This window comes from Homarus americanus, unplaced genomic scaffold (assembly GCF_018991925.1).
Source record: "Homarus americanus isolate GMGI-L3 unplaced genomic scaffold, GMGI_Hamer_2.0 scaffold31821, whole genome shotgun sequence".
Taxonomy (NCBI): Eukaryota; Metazoa; Arthropoda; class Malacostraca; order Decapoda; family Nephropidae; genus Homarus; species Homarus americanus.
This window is the reverse complement of record NW_024751282.1, coordinates 154,869-174,464: the sequence shown is the minus strand read 5'-3', so window position 1 is coordinate 174,464 and position 19,596 is coordinate 154,869. Positions and strand designations below refer to the sequence as shown.

General features: G+C 48.0%; 1 protein-coding gene across 1 annotated transcript in view; it reads left to right on the top strand.

Annotated features, from left to right (window-relative positions):
• The first annotated feature begins 2,218 nt into the window (after nt 1-2,218).
• LOC121854570 (mucin-2-like) overlaps nt 2,219-19,596 on the top strand; it is a 123,046-nt gene continuing 105,668 nt past the window's right edge. Inside the window, exons 1-8 of the mRNA XM_042349247.1 lie at nt 2,219-2,770; nt 3,211-3,359; nt 3,611-3,810; nt 3,923-4,183; nt 15,790-17,080; nt 17,298-17,453; nt 17,912-18,357; nt 18,656-19,525. Of these exons, the coding sequence (XP_042205181.1) occupies nt 2,219-2,770; nt 3,211-3,359; nt 3,611-3,810; nt 3,923-4,183; nt 15,790-17,080; nt 17,298-17,453; nt 17,912-18,357; nt 18,656-19,525 (3,925 nt within the window). The remainder of the gene's footprint in view (nt 2,771-3,210; nt 3,360-3,610; nt 3,811-3,922; nt 4,184-15,789; nt 17,081-17,297; nt 17,454-17,911; nt 18,358-18,655; nt 19,526-19,596) is intronic.

The following is a 19,596-nucleotide window of genomic DNA, read 5'->3' as shown; positions in this document are numbered from 1 at the left end:
CCGTTCTCAAGTGTGTGTCTGTCAGCAGGTGTCTCTCAAGTGTGTGTCTGTCAGCAGTGTGTCTCAAGTGTGTGTCTGTCAGCAGTGTGTCTCAAGTGTGTGTCTGTCAGCAGTGTGTTCTCAGGGCCAGTGGCTGTCACAGTGTCTCTCAAGTGTGTGTCTGTCAGCAGTGTGTCTCTCAAGTTGTGTGTGTCAAGCAGTGTCTCAAGTGTGTGTCTGTCAGCAGTGTGTCTCAAGTGTGTGTCTGTCAGCAGTGTGTCTCTCATGTGTGTCTGTCAGCAGTGTGTCTCTCAAGTGTGTGTCTGTCAGCAGTGTGTGTCTCAAGTGTGTGTCTGTCAGCAGTGTGTCTCTCAAGTGTGTGTCTGTCAGCAGTGTGTCTCTCTCAAGTGTGTGTCTGTCAGCAGTTCTCAGTGTGTCTTCACAGTGTGTCTCAAGTGTGTGTCTGTCAGCAGTGTGTCTCAAGTGTGTCTGTCACAATGTCTCTCAAGTGTGTGCCTGTCAGCAGTGTGTCTCTCTCAAGTGTGTGTCTGTCAGCAGTGTGTCTCTCTGCGTGTGTCTGTCAGCAATGTGTGTCTTCCACTTTCTTCCCTCTTCCACCACCCACCCTCTTTCCACAATCCAACTCTCTTCCACCACTCCAATTCTTCCACCACTCCACCCTCTTTCCAACCACCCAATCTCTCTTCTACCTTCCACCCTCTTTCTACCACCCACCCCTCTTCCACCACCCACCTCTTCCACCACCCAATCTCTTCTTCCACCACCCACCCTCTTCCACCACCCATCTCTTCACCACTCCACCCTCTTCCACCACCCACCCCTCTTCTACCACACCTCTTCTACCACCCACCCTCTCTTTCTACCAATCTAATCTTCCACCTTCTTCCACCCCTCTTCCACCTTCCACCCTTTTCCACCATCCCACCTCTCTTCCACCACCCCACCCTCTTTCCACCACCCACCCTCTTCCACCACTCCACCCCTCTTCCACCACCCACCCTCTTCACCACCCACCTCTCTACCACCCACCTCTTCTACCAACCCAATCTTCTTCACCACACTCCACCTCTTCTACCACCCCCCTCTTCTACCACCCACCCTCTTCTACCACCCACCCTCTTTCCACCTTCTTCCACCCTCTTCCACCTTCCACCCTTTTTCACCTCACTCCACCCCCTCCTCCACCCCTCTTCCACCTTCCACCCTCTTCCACCACCCACCCTCTTCCACCACCCACCCTCTTCCACCTTCTTTTCACCCTCTTCCACCTTCCACCCTTTTCCACCACTCCACCCTCTTCCACCTTCTTCCACCCTCTCTTCCACCACCCACCCTCTTCCACCACCCACCCTCTTTCACCACCCAATCTTCTTCCACCCACCCACCCTCTCTTTCCACAACCCACCCTCTTCCACCACACCCACCCTCTTCCACCACCCACCCTCTTTCCACCACCCACCCTCTTTCACCACCCACCCTCTTCCACCACCCACCCTCTCTTCCACCACCCACCTTCTTCCACCACCCACCTTCTTCCACCTTCTTCCCCACTCTCTTCACCACCCACCCTCTTCCACCACCCACCTTCTTTTCCACCACCCACCCTCTTCTACCACCCACCCTCTTCCACCTTCCACCTCTTCTACCATCCACCACCCACCCTCCACTCCTCTCGTGTTGACGGCAGAGTGTCGGCTCCTCGCCCACCATCCGTACAAGATTTATCAGCAGGTTGTGTCAGCATCACCCAGGTGCCCATCATGCACCTGGCAGCCTTGTGTACTTCCTAGTCTCCCTTTATACACACACACACACACACACACTCACACACACACACACACACACACACTCACACACACACACACACACACACACTACATACACACACACACACACATTGCACTAAGCTGGGCCCCTGTCGTCCGGTGTATCTTAAACATAAACAGGTATCAAATCTTGGAGGAAAACGAACGCTTTTGATTGGTTAATCTGGTAATCAAGGAGAAACGAATCCCTGTCAAAACCAACATGACGTATGAGAGAAAGTTAAACAGTGCGACTCGGGTGTCAGGAGTTAGTGAATCAACCAATCAGAAGCCCATCCCTCCTCCTCCCCCCGAGCAGTGAATACCTGTTGTGTATGGATGAGACAACACGGACAACAGTGAACCAGTTGACCTGTAGGTAGTTTTAACTCTTGGTGTCCACAACTGGCCAGATGACTGCTGCCCAAATTATAGGTACAACTGGTGATGTCTCAAGAGGGTCCACGGGTCACAGGTCCACGGGTCACAGGTACACTGGTCACAGGCCAAAAGTCACAGGTACAAAAGTCACAGGTCCACGGGTCACAGGCCAGGGTACAAAGACACAGGTCCACCGGTCACAGGTACACAGGTCACAGGTCCACGGGTCACAGGTCCACGGGTCACAGGTCACAGGTACAAAGACACAGGTCCACCGGTCACAGGTACACAGACTACAGGTACACAGGTCAACGGTCACAGGAACACAGGTCACTGGTCACATGTATACAGGCCACAGGTACACAGGTACACAGGTCACAGGTCACAGGTCCACAGGTACAAAAGTCACAGGTCCATGGGTCACAGGTACACAGTCACAGGCTCACAGATCACAGGTACAAAGACACGAGTCCACTGGTCACAGGCCCACCGGTCACAGGTACACAGGCACACAGGTTCACAGGTCCACAGGTCCACAGGTACAAAAGACACAGGTCCACTGGTCACAGGCCCACGGGTCACAGGTACACAGGTACACACAGGTTCACAGGTCCACAGGTCCACAGGTACAAAGACACAGGTCCACCGGTCACAGGTACACAGGTACACACAGGTTCACAGGTCCACAGGTCCACAGGTACAAAGACACAGGTCCACTGGTCACAGGTCCACAGGTCACAGGTACACAGGTCCACGGGTCACAGGTCACAGGTACAAAAGACACAGGTCCACCGGTCACAGGTCCACAGGTCACAGGTCCACAGGTCCACGGGTCACAGGTCACAGGTACAAAAGACACAGGTCCACCGGTCACAGGTCCACAGGTCACAGGTACACAGGTCCACAGGTCACAGGTCACAGGCAAAAGACACAGGTCCACCGGTCACAGGTCCACAGGTCACAGGTACACAGGTCCACGGGTCACAGGTCACAGGTACAAAAGACACAGGTCCACCGGTCACAGGTACACAGGTCCACGGGTCACAGGTCAGCACAAAAGACACAGGTCCACTGGTCACAGGTCCACAGGTCACAGGTGTACACAGGGTCCACGGGCCGTGTCACAGGCACAAAAGACACAGGTCCACCTGGTCACAGGTCCACAGGTCACAGGTACACAGGTCCACGGGTCACAGGTCACAGGTACAAAAGACACAGGTCCACCGGTCACAGGTACACAGGTCACAGGTACACAGGTCACAGGTCCACAGGCACAGAACACAGGTCCACGGGTCACAGGTCACAGGTACAAAGACACAGGTCCACCGTCACAGGTCCACCGGTCACAGGTACACAGGTCACAGGTCCACCTGGTCACAGGTCACAGGTACAAAAGACACAGGTCCACCGGTCACAGGTCACAGGTACAAAGACTACAGGTCCACTGGTCACAGGTCCACTGGTCACAGGTACACAGGTCACAGGTCCACGGGTCACAGATCCACGGGTCACAGGTACACAGGTCCACGGGTCACAGGTCACAGGTACAAAAGACACAGGTCCATGGGCCAGGTCACAGGTACAAAAGACACAGGTCCACCGGTCACAGGTCCACAGGTCACAGGTACACAGGTCCACGGGTCACAGGTCACAGGTACAAAAGACACAGGTCCACCGGTCACAGGTACACAGGCCACAGGTCCACAGGTACACAGATCACAGGTCCACGGTCACAGGTACACAGGCTACAGGCACACAGGTACACAGGTCAAAGGTACACAGGTACAAAAAGTCACAGGTCCACGGGTCACCAGTACACAGGTTACAGGTCCACGGGTCACAGGTCACAGGTACAAAAGACACAGGTCCACGGTCACAGGTACAGGTCACAGGTCCACAGGTCCACGGGTCACAGGTCACAGGTACAAAAGACACAGGTCCACCGGTCACAGGCACACAGGTCACAGGTCCACAGGCACAGGTCCACAGGTCCACGGGTCAGTGAACACAGGTCACCGGTCACATGTATACAGGTCACAGGTACACACAGGTACAGGGTCACAGGTACACAGGTCACAGGTACACAGGTCACAGGTCACAGGTACACAGGCAAAGCCTGGTCCACGGTCTCAGGTACACAGATCAGGCACACAGGTACATAGGTCCAAAAAGTACACAGGTCCACAGGTACAAAAGTCACAGGTGCACAAGACACAGGTCCACCGGTCAAATCCACAGGTACAAAAGTCACATGTCCACAGGTCACAGGTACACAGATCACAGGTCCACGGTCACAGGTACACAGGTCACAGGTACACACAGGTACACAGGTCACAGGCCACAGGTACAAAAGTCACAGGTCCACGGTCACAGGTACACAGGTCACAGGTTCACAGATCACAGGTACACAGGTCACAGGTACACACAGGTACACAGGTCAAAGGTACACAGGTCACAGGTTCACAGATCACAGGTACAGGCACACAGGTACACAGGTCAAAGGCACACAGGTACAAAGTCACAGGTCCACGGTCACAGGTACACAGGTCACAGGTACACACAGGTACACAGAGGTCAGGTACACAGGTACAAAAGTCACAGGTCCACGGTCACAGGTACACAGGTCACAGGTTCACAGATCACAGGTACAAAAGTCACAGGTCCACGGGTCACAGGTACACAGGTTACAGGTCAAACCAACCTCTATCTCTCTCTCCCTCTCTTCAAACTCTCCCTCAGTCCCAACTCACTCGCCCTCACTCTCCCTCACTCTCTCCCTCACTCACCCACTCTCCATCACTCTTACTTTCTCCTTCATTCTCACTCCATCACACTCTCCCGCACTCAATCTCGCTCTCACTCACTCACTCACACTCTCCCCACACTCATTTACACACTCCCTTTCACTCACTCACTCGCTCATTCGCAGTTCACACCCACACACACACACACACACACACACACCCACACACACACACACACAGTCTTCATTATCACCGTATTGCTGCAGGCATAGAGCTAGCTGGTGAAGTGGCCAGGCCATTATCAGATATAATGGCCATGGTTGGTTTATACAATGCTAGACGTCCATTACAATAATTAAACGTATAAAAATTATGGTAATTACGTTATGTTAGGATTAGGTTAGAATTAGGTTAGGTTAGGTTAGGTTAGGTTAGAATTAGGTTAGTTAGGTTAGGTTAGGTTAGGTTAGGTTAAGTAAACTGAAGAATAATTCATATATTCATATTTTATGAGTCATGATTCACACACCAAGCTCAAGTGTTCGTCTTTGTTAATATCTGATCAGCGTTCGAGTCCCATTACTAATTCTTATATTTATTTATTGACTATTATAACATCTGCCTTGTATAGTTTATTTGTTAATTTATTTTTATGGCTCTCTTGGTATTTATTTCTTACTTGTTCTTGTTTTATTGTTTGTTCATCTTATATTTACATGTTTATTGAGGGTTATCTTGAGTCTTCGTTGAATTCTTTAGTGGTGAAGTTCATTAATTGTTTTATTTTTATACAGACAGCAGACGCCAAGTGTTCAACAGACGATGATTATATTAGCCCTCGTCTGTGACTGTCTGTGTTTATGTTTTTGTATCTGTCTGTGTCTGTTTGTGTCTGTTTGTGTCTGTTTGTGTCTGTATATTTTCTGTGTATGTTTTTATCTGTTTAAGAACTAATTGAAAAATATGTGAACTATATGTTGTGAGACTCGGGAAGGAGCACGAGGCTGTGTGTGTGTGTGTGTGTGTGTGTGTGTGTGTGTGTGTGTGTATACAGGCGACGTTAATAGTGTGTGTGTGTGTGTGGGTGTGTGTTCAGGCGACGTTAATAGTGTGTGTGTTCAGGCGACGTTAATAGTGTGTGTGTGTGTGTGTGTGTGTTCAGGCGACGTTAATAGTGTGTGTGTGTGGGTGTGTGTTCAGGCGACGTTAATAGTGTGTGTGTGTGTGGGTGTGTGTCAGGCGACGTTAATAGTGTGTGTGTGTTCAGGCGACGTTTATTAGTGTGTGTGCAAGAGACGTTTATAGTGTGTATTGTAAACAGGAGACGTTAATAATGTGTGTGTGTGTGTGTGTGTGTGTGTGCATTCTAAATCACTTTACATATTTACTCGTAATAAATGTCTCATGTTTAAATACTTTTTCAACAATATTTCTCCCTATTATATGTAAACTAACCATTAACCTAACCTAACCTAACCTAACCTAACCTAACCTAACCATTAACCTAACCTAACCTAACCATTAACCTAACCTAACCACAAATTAATATACTAGTTTAATTGCATTTATTTGGGTATGTTAGTGTAACGGCTGCCCCTCGTGTGCCGAGGATGGCCGGCCCAAGGGCCACCTAGACGTGAATTTGTTTAAAGTTGTAGAAGCTGTCGCCAACACAACAACCACACCCTGAATTAACGAGCTGCATGACCCAGTGTCAAGGAATAGTCGGAGAAGACCGGACAACTCGTCAACTGCACTGGCTAACCAATCCCCGGAACACGATCCGTAAATCTATTAACATCAGGTTCCCCATTACTGCTGGGTAGACAGAGGCAAATGGCGTACAAACTTGCCCATAGTTTCACCCTGCCAGGGCGAAACCTGGTCTGCTCTCTTGCGAGGCGAGCATGTTGACCATTACACCACAGGTCGCCACATATGTTAAGTTGTTTATTGTAAGGTGTTTAAGATGCACTGAATAGCTAATGCCGTAGGCATTCTGTCTGCTCAGACGCTGCTTTTGAGTTGTGAGCATGACACTTTCAGACTGTAAAGCTAACACCTCGATCAGGCATTAGCATTGTACGCTTAAACGGCCCAAATACCTAACAACCAATCAGCGATTTCTCCCATTGAAAATACGCGGATCATGGCCGCTTGTGGAGAATATTTTGATTAATATTGAAGAGTTGGGGGCATGTAAGGCAATAAAAAACTGTGATATAATAATAATAAAAATAATTCTATATACGGTTGTAACAATATTGATAATTACTCAAATTTGATTAGAACCTTAATATCATTATTCATAAGAAGCTTTAAATAAGGGTGAACAAGTTGATTACAGTTCTGTAAGTGCAAAAATTCCTGATATTCCTCGTATTTCGTGTAAAAATATGGGAACACCTTGGTGCGTGAGACTGACACCCATATTATTAAACAACATCTTCCCTTGAAGAGGGTCGTCGTGTTTCAACCCGAGTTTTAAACTAAATGAGCCCTGAGGGACACCTCAGTACAGTACTTAACGGGCAATAGTCTTTGAAGAGTGTGGTGTCAGAGTCCTGGAGAATTTACCTTCACAACGGGCCCGATTTTTTGTGTTAATCTTATTTATTGTTGACTGATTGACTTTTTTTTCCATTTTTGTCTTTCTTTCCATAATTTTCTATATATTTTCTTCACTGTTTCTTTCCTTATTGTGTTCAAATGCCAGTTCTCCTAATTGTATTGTTTTCTGGAGGCTGTTTTGTTCAACAGCTATTCCCAATGACGCAGTACAATCAAAGACCATCTCTAAAGAAAGACAGGAAAGGTTCCTATCACGCATCACAAATAAGTGTAACCATAACGATGCCAAATACCTCCAGAAATTAGATCTGCTTACAGCGCCATCTATTGAGCGAACGAAAAAAATAGTTTAGGGGCTACGGATACTCCCATTATTCCATTGTAATCATCATGACCTTTAAGATATTACTTCATGTTTCTTAGGCCCAATAATTAAAATCGATTATATAAAAGTAAATCAGCAAACCCATAATACGTAGTTTTATTAGTGTACTAAGATTATGAATTTATCATGTTACTTGCTGAATTCGAATGCTTTCACCAGGAACATTTTTTTTATAATATTACATATAATTTTGTGATGAAATTATACTTTAGTGTATAGGATACCTACAGTATTGTGTACGTCTTACAACGTTTACATGTATACCTATACCTACAGTATCTGTATATTAATATCTGGTCCTTTCTGTAAGCACTTCTATGCAATTATTTTAATTCAGATAAAATATCTATATCTTGATAAGATAAAACTCACTCAGCAAATGTTCTCCCCACAAGTATTTTGGTCAGTCAGTTTCTCATTCATTATTTTGTTTAATTTACAGTTAACATAATTATATAATATGGGAGAAATTAAATAAGATTCAGGAGATTACATATTTATTTGTGAAGGGCAAATAACTAATAATTATAACAAAATAGAATTACACGAAGAACAAAATGCGGATGTGAAAAAACAATCCCCCAAATAAATGCAATATTTTGATAAGCATATATCCTAATACCATACTAGCAATGCATGACCCATACACTCACATCAGCATTCATTTTGTTTATAAAGCTTTACTATAATTGTCCAAAAACTTTTACAATTAAAACACATACGGTATCTCACCTGGTAAATTTTGGTCTGGGTAATACATGACTGAATAACCTTGTTGAAGTTTAATAATTTGCCTCCTAAAGATGGTGGCTACAGTACCTACCCTGTAGCTTCGATTTAATTGATTTGGATTCTTGCCCAGAATGGATTGACTTTGTGAGATTACTTTCCATTTTTGACACCTGAGGAAATGCGGAACATTAGATACCGGTAGTGTTCCGTTATCTAAAGTTACTTACATTTATTGAACTTTAACTCCATTTACTGAAAATAACTGAGATACACTGTTACATCTGTGTATCATTTGGAAAGAGATGGTATATAAATTACGGCTGAGTATCTTTCCCTCTTCTGCATATAACGCAGGTGCCTCCACCAACCTTGGGTGTCTTCAACTAACATCATTCGGGTAGCAATCAGCTGATTCACCAATGTAAACCTGCAGCTTTGAGGCAGACGACGCACTTCCAGTCTCCCACACTAGCGCCCTCATGAAGCGGACGAAGGCTCTAAGGAGTAATCAGTTCGCCTTTTCTACACCTTTTTTCGGACCTTTCCTGTATTTCTTTAGATGGTCTTTGGTACAGTCACCCAAAGAAGCTGTCGCTCATCTGAAACTGAGATTCAGACTTCAGAACCCGAAACAGTAGACACTGATACATTATTCTGTCCATAAATGCTTCGGATTCACGAGTCTGAATCTCGGGGTTCATGGTTCAGGATGAGAGGCGACAGGACTTTTTTGGGTGACTGTACAATGTTGTATTTTATTGACATTTCGGGAAAGCTAACGCGTTAGCTATTCCGTCCATCTTAAAACGCCTTACAATAAACGCCTTTAGTGTAGTGACCGACGCTCCGCCTAGTGAGTGTCAGAGGAATTGGGGAACAGCTATGACGCGTCAGTGAAAACAACAATGGCCGCCGGTGTAATTATGTCTGACAGTTCCTATGAATTTAAGTGTTCCTGTGAGGTGTACGAGGATGTTGGTATCCCATTAAGATACGGGAGGTGATGCAGGACATACTGAAGCTGATGTGGTGGACAGTCTTTGTCAAGCTTAAGTCTAGTGTTCGAAAATAAAAGCTTTTAATGGAACAGTTATGATCGCTTGTCGGGTGTCACCAAGGCAGACTCACCAACACACGGTAAGTCTCAACCTCTCCCCTTGTGGTATATTATTATTGAATTTTTGTTTATAGTCGTTAGAGAGTGTGCATGATAATAGGTAAGACTGGGGGTTCTCGCATACACTACACCATCTATTTACCGCTAGTTAACGTGAGGAAAACAACTGGTTCTGTACCACTAGGAAACAACAGCCCAAGTGAAGGAATTTATTTCTATGTTTTTATTCTTGGTAATAATCTACGTCCATCCGACACATTTCCATACGTCCATTTGATACGTCTATCCGATGCGTCTATCCGATACGTCTATCCGATGCGTCTATCCGATACGCCCGTCCAACACGTCATTTTCACGCACCATGTGTTGTTTCCGCAACGAAATTGGCAGTGGACATTTAGCCATGACCGGTTAAGTTCCCACACACTCACAGAACTTAACCTAACCTAACCTAACGTAAACTTAACTTAAACTAATCTACTCTAACCTAACCTAATTTAATATTACCTATCCGAACACAACATAACCCACCAAGCTATCCCACCATAACCTAACCTAACCTTCCCCAACCTAACCACGCCAGGTAGCGTTAGGGCGGTTAATCACCAGCTTAGCATGCTCGCCTCGCAAGCCAGCGGACCCGGGTTTGATCCCCGGCCAGGGTGAAACCGGGCAAGTTTCTTTACGCCATTTGCCTCTGTCTACCCAGCAGTAATTGGGAACCTGGATGTTAATCGATTTGCAGATCGTGTTCCGGGGTAATGGTTAGCCAGTGCAGTTGGCGAGTTGTCCGGTCTTCTCGGACTATTCCTTGACACTGGGTCATGCAGCTCGTTAACTTGGGGTGTGGTTGTTGTGTTGGCGACAGCTTCTACATCTTAAACAAATTCACGCCTAGGTGGCCCTTGGGCCGGCCATCCTCGGTACACGAGGGGCAACCATTATTATTATTATAATCACCAGGTAAAATAATCTAAAGCAACTATTAGACTATTCTTATTCACTCCCTCGTTACCTGGTTGTTGGTGGTCACTAACGAGGTGTTGGTAAGGAAGCTGCACCTGATTGGTTAAGCTTTCTGAAGGTGTGAATTAAACATTGTCTAACTGTATACAATAAATGCGTGATATCTGCCTATCAATTACTTAATACGCATGCGCACACGAGGGACGAAATGAACCACACATGCGCAGTAATAACACGAAACACCAACCACACATGCGCAGTAGTAATAGCAGGAATAGCAACATGAGAGTGACAGACATCTAGCCAAGAATTTCCTCAACTCTTGGTGAATTTTCCGACAGTTTTTTTTCTTTAGGGAGGAAGACAATGCCAAGACGCCGCCGCCCTCGTCAATGTCGTGAACCGCCGGGAAATTGAGCAAATTGGGGTGGATATTGTCACACTTGGCTGGCGCTCTCTGGGGGCACATAATAGTGGTGGTGGTGTTGTGGTGGTAGTGGTGTTGTGGTGGTAGTAGTGTGGGAGTGCTATAGGGGTGGTGGTGGTGTGGTGTTGCTGTGGTGGTAGTGGTGCTGTGGTGTGTGGGGGAGTGGTGGTGCTGGTAGTGGTGGCGAGAAGGAGGAGGACGAAGAGGTAGTGGAGAAGGAGGAGGAAGTGGAGGTGTTGAGGAGGAGGAAGAAGGAGGAAGTGGAGGTGTTGTAGGAGGAGGAAGAAGGAGGAGGAAGTGGAGGTGTTGTAGGAGGAGGAAGAAGGAGGAGGAAGGGAGGGTTGTAGGAGGAGGAAGAGGTGGGTAATGTAGAAGAAGAAGAGTTGAGGAAGAGGACACTCATAGAGCTAATGGACGCAGGTAACGGGTCATGGAGGCTTGGGGGGGGCGGGACAAGATAATTACGTGATCACAAAATTCCGGCCGAATTTCACTACCAATTTTTTTCCGGTCATAAATTGGTTCCGTGGGTCTTTATATATGTTATGTTGTTATTGTACCTAACCCAAACCAAATCTAACCTAACCCAACCCAACCCAACCCCAACCCAACCCAACCTAACCAAACCCAACCTAACCTAACCCAACCTAACCTAATCTAAACTAACCCAACCTAACCCAACCCTAGCTCAACCTAATCTAACCTAACCCAACCCTAACCTAACCCACAACCTAATTCAACCTAAATCTAACCTCCCAAAACGATGTCAGATTTATACTATGACTCTACCTTATCTAGTACACGTAACACCTATAGACAAACTGTATGAGGCGCGCCCTAGTGACCCACCTGTAGAAGGGTACCTGACTTACTCATGGGGAAAGTAGAGGTAGTCGAGTACAGTGTCTTTGTGTACTGAAGACCCGGTGTTCAGTGTACTGTAGTGATACTGTTCCACACACACACACACACACACACACACACCACACACACACACACACACACACACACACACACACACACACACACACACACACACACACACATCGTAAAGGAGACGAATAATATGTTTGGTAATTATATTTTGCAACTCCCTCCCTAGCACCCTTCTTCCCTTCCCTCTCTCCCCCCTTCCCTCCCCCCCTTCCCTCCCCCTTCCTCCCCCTTCCCACTTCCTTCCCTCCTCCTTCCCTCCTCTCCTCCTTCCTCCTCCTCCTCTCCCTCCTTCCCCACTTCCGCTTGTCTGAGGTCCTCGTGGATTGTCATGACAGACGGAAGTAAACGGAGCTGGTGGATGATGGTGGATGACGGATGTGGATGATGTGGGTGTGTGTGTGTATGACGGGGGTGTGGTATGACGGGTGTGGATGACGTGGGTGTGTGTGGACGGGGGTGGATGACGTGGGTGAATGACGGGGTGTGTGTGGATGACGGGGTGTGTGTGAATGATGGTGTGTGTGTGTGTGTGGATGACGGGGGTGAATGACGGGTGTGTGTGGGGATGACGGGGTGGATGACGGGGTGTGATGATGGGTGTGCGCGATGACGGGGTGTGGATGACGGGTGTGTGTGGATGACGGTTTGTGGATGACGGGGGTGTGTGTGGATGACAGGGGTGTGCGCGGATGGCGGGTGTGTGTGTGTGGATGACGGGTGTGTGTGTGTGGACAGTAGATGGAGGATTTTAAATGGATGACAGACGGTATGGATAACAGTAGATGGATGACAGTAGATAGATGATAGACGGTATGGATGACAGTAGATAGATGATAGACGGTATGGATGACAGTAGATGAAAGATATTAAATGGATGAAAGACGTAGGATAACAGGACAACAGTAAATGGATGATAGACGGATGGATGACAGTAGATAGATGACGGTAGATGGATGATAGACGGATGGATGACAGCAGATAGATGATAGATGGAACTGATGCCAGTAGATGGATGCCAGTATGGATGACAGACGGTATGGATGACAGTAGATGGGTGCCAGACGGATAACAGTAGATGGATGACAGTAGGTGGGTGGCAGACGGTATGGATAAGAGTAGATGGATGACAGTATGGATGACAGACGGTATGGATGACAGTAAGAACATCAGTAATGACCACTAGTAAGAGGAACAGACTCTTGAGAATACTAAACTATGTTGTTTATTGTGTTAACAGCCACTCTAGTGTGCTGTTATGGTGCTGTTAATGCTGTTATGGTGCTGTTATGCTGCTCTTATGGAATTTAATTTAATTGAAACAGTTTATTTAGCCAAAACACAGATACAGAGTGGATAATAATAACAATATTAACATGGCTGAGCCAGTTGAGAACCTGAGCTCTCTTTTAGGCACCTGATATATACTATACGTTTATGGTGCTGTTAACCCTCCACAGCTATAATGGTGCTGTTACTGCTGTTATGGTGCTGTTAATGTTGTTATGGTGCGTTACTTCAGTTATGGTGCTGTTAACCCTCCACAGCTGTTATGGTGCTGTTACTGCTGTTATAGGACTGTTAATGTTGTTATGGTGCAGTTACTGCTGTTATGGTGCTGTTAACCCTCCACAGCTGTTATGGTGCTGTTACTGCTGTTATAGGACTGTTAATGTTGTTATGGTGCTGTTACTTCTGTTATGGTGCTGTTTCTGCTGTTATTGTGCTATTACTGCTGTCATGGTGCTGTTACTGCTGTTATGGTTCTATTACATCTGTTATGGTGCTGTTTCTGCTGTTATTGTGCTGTTACTGCTGTCATGGTGCTGTTACTGCTGTCTTGGTGCTGTTACTGCTGTTATGGTTCTATTACATCTGTTATGATGCTGTTTCTGCTGTTATGGTGCTGTTACTGCTGTCTTGGTGCTGTTACTGCTGTTATGGTTCTATTACATCTGTTATGGTGCTGTTACTGCTGTTATAGGACTGTTAATGTTGTTATGGTGCTGTTACTGCTGTTATGGTGCTGTTACTGCTGTTATTGTGCTGTTACTGCTGTTACTGTGCTGTTACTGCTGTTATGGTGCTGTTACTGCTGTTATTGTGCTGTTACTGCTGTTACTGTGCTGTTACTGCTGTTATTGTGCTGTTACTGCTGTTACCGCTGTTATTGCTGCTGTTACTGTGCTGTTACTGCTGTTACTGTGCTGTTACTGCTGTTACTGTGCTGTTACTGCTGTTATTGTGCTGTTACTGCTGTTACTGTGCTGTTACTGTTATTGTGCTGTTACTGCTGTTACGTGCTGTTACTGCTGTTACTGTGCTGTTACTGCTGTTGCTTGTGCTGTTACTGCTGTTACTGTGCTGTTACTGCTGTTATTGTGCTGTTACTGCTGTTACTGTGCTGTTACTGCTGTTACTGTGCTGTTACTGCTGTTACTGTGCTGTTACTGCTGTTATTGTGCTGTTACTGCTGTTACTGTGCTGTTACTGCTGTTATTTGTGTTGCTGTTACTGTTGTTACTGCTGTTACTGTGCTGTTACTGCTGTTATGGTTCTATTACTGCTGTTATGGTGCTGTTACTATTAAAGATGACTTGGTCGCGGGTGTTGTCGTGCTCGTGGTAGATGGGGTGGTCGTGGTAGATGGGGTGGTGGTGATAGATGGGGTGGTCGTGATAGATGTAGTGGTCGTGATAGATGGGGTGGTCGTGAGATGGGTGGTCGTGATAGATGGGTGGTCTGATAGATGAGGTGGTCGATAGATGGGTGGTCGTGATAGATGGGTGGTCGTGGTAGATGGGTGGTCGTGGTAGATGGGTGGTCGGTAGATGGGGTGGTCGTGATAGATGGGTGTCGATAGATGGGTGGTCGTGGTAGATGGGTGGTCGATAGATGGGGTGGTCGTGATAGATGGGTGGTCGTGATAGATGGGGTGGTCGTGGTAGATGGGTGGTCGTGATAGATGGGTGGTCGTGGTAGATGGGTGGTCGTGGTAGATGGGGTGGTAGGTGGGGTGGTCGGTAGATAGGGTGGGGGTGGTCGTGGTTGGTGGGGTGGTCGTAGATAGGGTGGGGGTGGGTAGATAGGGTGGGGGTGGTCGCGTAGGTGGGGAGGTCGGGTGATGATGGGTGGTAGGTGGGTGGTCGTAGTAGGTGGGGTGGTCGTGATAGATGGGGTGGTCGTGGTAGATAGGGTGGGGGTGGTCGTAGTAGGTGGGGTGGTCGTAGTAGATGGGGTGGTCGTGGTTGGTTCTAGTTATTAATTGTTGATCATTAAAGCAATAATTGTGGGAAACTTTTATATTTTTCTCTCTTTCTCCATCACGGTCCTGAGATACTGCAGAAAGAGAGAGAGAGAGAGAGAGAGAGAGAGAGAGGTGATGGTACAACGACGAACAGTAGTGAAAATGATCATAATTTTGATAGTTATAAAAATAAATAAATAAAATAATAAATAATAATAATAATAAATAATATAATAATAATAATGATAATAATAATAATAATAATAATAATGATAATAATGATAATAATAATAATAATAAATAAATACCAACATTAATTATAAAAAATAATAATTATATCCCCGAACCAGTAGACCCCGACACGGTTGTACCCCCGACACAGTTTAACCCCCCGACACAGTTGCCCCCCACACAGTTGTACCCCCGACACAGTTGTACCCCAAATGACCAGTTGTACCCCATTAGTTGTACCCCCTTACAGTTGTACCCCTGGTTGTACCCCCGACACATTTGTACCCCCATTGTTGTACCCCCCGACACAGTTGTACCCCCGACACAGTTGTACCCCCGACACAGTGTTGCCCCCGACACAGTTGCCCTGACACAGTTGTACCCCCGACACGTTGTACCCCGACACAGTTGTCCCCCGACACAGTTGTACCCCCGACACAGTTATTCCCCCCGACACAGTTGTTCCCCCGACACAGTTGTACCCCCAACACAGTTGTACCCCCATGCAATTATTTTGACATGGTTGTACCCCCAACACAGTTGTGCCCCCAGTTGCAATTTGTCCCCCGACTTGTATACACAGTTGTACCCACACGTTGCTTTTACACAGTTGTACCCCCGACTACAGTTGTACCCCGACACAGTTGTGCCCCCGACACAGTTGTACCCCGACACAGTTGTACCCCCGACACAGTTGTACCCCCGACACAGTTGTACCCCCGACACAGTTGTACCCCGACACAGTTCTTCCCCCGACACAGTTGTACCCCCGACACAGTTGTACCCCCGACACAGTTGCTTGCGACACCAGTTGTACCCCCCGACACAGTTGTACCCCCTGACACAGTTGTACCCCCGACACAGTTGTACCCCCAACACAGTTGTACCCCCCTTGTCTTACATTTTGAGTTGTACCCCCGACACAGTTGTACCCCGACACAGTGCTTTTACACAGTTGTACCCTTGCAATTTGTACCCCCAACACAGTTGTGCCCCCCGACACAGTTGTACCCCCGACACAGTTGTACCCCCGACACAGTTGTACCCCCGACACGGTTGTACTGCCCCCATTATGAGTTGTGCCCCGACACAGTTTACCCCCCGACACAGTTGCTTCCCCGACACAGTTGTTGCCCCCCGACACGGTTGTTGCCCCCGACACAGTTGTACCCCCACGGCTTACAGTTGCCTCGACACAGTTGTACCCCCATACAGTTGTACCCCAACACAATTGTACCCCCAACTACAGTTGTACCCCCATTTGGTTGTACCCCCCAGCTTGCATTGCTTTTGGTGTACCCCACTTTGTTCTTACCCCGACTACAGGCTTACAGTTGTACCCCCGACACAATTGTACCCCCGACACAGTGTACCCCCGACACAATTGTACCCCCCGACACAGTGTACCCCCTGTTGCCCCGGTTGTGCCCCCATTTACAGTGCCCCCGACGGTTGTACCCCCGACTTAGTTGTGCCCCCGACACAGTTGTGCCCCCCGACACAGTTGTTGCCCCCCGACACAGTTGTACCCCAACACAGTTGTACCCCAACACAGTTTACATTTAGTTGTACCCCATTTAATTGTACCCCCACGGTTGTACCCCCAGTTTGGTTGTACCCCCAACACAGTTGTACCCCTTGGTAGCACCCCCCATTGTTTGCCCCCATTGTTGTACCCCAACACAGTTGTACCCCCAGCTACAGTGTACCCCCATTTTACCCCAGTTGTACCCCCAATTTGTACCCCCGACATTACAGTTGTCCCCAACAATTTGTTACCCCCGACACAGTTGTACCCCCGACACAGTTGTTCCCCCCGACACAGTGTACCCCCCATTTGCAAGTTGTACCCCATTTGTACCCCCCCAGCTTGTACCCCGACACAGTACTTACCCCACACAGTGTACCCCCATGGTACTTACAGACTCTGGCTTGTACTGCCCCATTGCAATTGTACCCCCATTTTGTTGTACCCCCACACAGTTGTACCCCCCATTTGTTATTGCCCCGACTTACAGTTGCCCCCCATTGCTGTACCCCCCATTTGCACAGTTGTACCCCCATTTTGTACAATTGTACCCCCGACACAGTGCCCCCATTTGATTTGTACCCCCGACTTTGAGTTATTGCCCCCGACACGGTTGTGCCTGACTGATTGTACCCCCGACACAGTTGTACCCCCATTTGTACCCCGAACACAGTTGTACCAGTTGTACCCCCGACACAGTTGTACCCCACAATTGTTGTACCCCCAATTGTCCCCCCATTTTGGTTGTACCCCCCTTAGTTATACCCCCATTGTTGTACCCCCATTTGTTGTACCCCCACTTACAGTACAATTGTACCCCCCATTTGTTACCCCCCCATTACAGTTGTACCCCCGACACAGTTGTACCCCCGACACAGTTGTACCCCCGACTTGCAATTTGTACCCCCGACACAGTTGTACCCCCCATTTACAATTGTACCCCCGACACAGTTGTGCCCTCACGACACAGTTTGCCCCCCGACACAGTTGTACCCCCGACACAGTTGTACCCCCCGACACAGTTGTACCCCCCGACATTGGTGTTGCCCCCCGACACAGTTGTACCCCCCATTTGTGATTGTACCCCCATAATTGCTTTAACACAGTTGTACCCCGACACATTTGTACCCCCTTTGTGCCCCCAGCTTGTGTACCCCCGCTTACAAGTTGTACCCCCACAGTTGCAATTGTACCCCATTTACAGTTGTACCCCCATTGTGCCCCCCGACACGGTTGTACCCCAACTTACAATTTGTACCCCCGACACAGTTGTACCCCCACGACACAGTTGTGCCCCCGACACAGTTGTACCGACTTGATTATTTACCCCCCATTTGATTGTACCCCCGACACAGTTGTACCCCACACAGTTGCCCCCATTAATTGCCCCCGACTACAATTTGTACCCCATTTTACAGTGTACCCCCACTTACAATTGTACCCCCAACAGTTGTACCCCCGGCTTACAATTGTACCCCATGCAATTGTACCCCACAACATTGTACCCCCGACACAGTTGCTTCCCACACGTTGTTACCCCCCCGACACAATTTGTACCCCCATTTACAATTGTACCCCCCATTTACAGTTGTGTACCCCCGACACAGTGTACCCCCCCACACAGTTGTGTCCCCCAACATTCCTTTGCCCCCCGACACAGTTTTTGACACAGTTGTGCCCCCCGACACAGTTTTCCCCCACAGTTGTACCCCCACGACATGTTGTACCCCCGACACAGTTGTACCCCGACTTACAGTTGTACCCCCATTTGGTGTGCCCCCCGACACGTTGTACCCCCATTTGCAATTGTACCCCATTTTGGTTGTACCCCCGCATACAATTGTTTTGGTTGTACCCCCGACACGGTTACCCCATTACAGTTGTACCCCCGACACAGTTGTGCCCCCCATTTTGATTGTACCCCCCGACACAGTTGTACCCCCAACACAGTTGTACCCCACGGTTGTACCCCCGACACAGTTGCCCAGACACAGTTGTACCCCCGACACAGTTGCCCCGACACCGGTTTGTTACCCCCACGACACGGTTATTTGCCCCCGACACAGTTTAACGCCCCGACACAGTTGTACCCCCCGACACAGTTGTACCCCCGGCTTCAATTGTACCCCCGACACAGTTGTGCCCACGACACAATTTGTACCCCCATTTACAGTTGTGCCCACGACACAGTTGTACCCCCGACACAGTTGTGCCCACGACACATTTGTCTTCCCCCGACACAGTTGCCCCCGACTTGCAGTTGTACCCCACGACACAGTTGCCCCCGACTTTACAGTTGTGCCCCCCGACACAGTTGTACCCCCCGACACGGTTGTACCCCCCGACACACGGTTTGACACCCCCGACACGGTTGTACCCCCCGACACGGTTGTGCCCCCCCCATTTTGCAGTTGTACCCCCAACGGTGTACCCAGCTTGGTGTACCCACCCCACAGTTGTACTAACACAGTACCCCCATTTGGTGTACCCCCTGACACCTTATTCATTTTGCAGTTGTACCCCCATTGC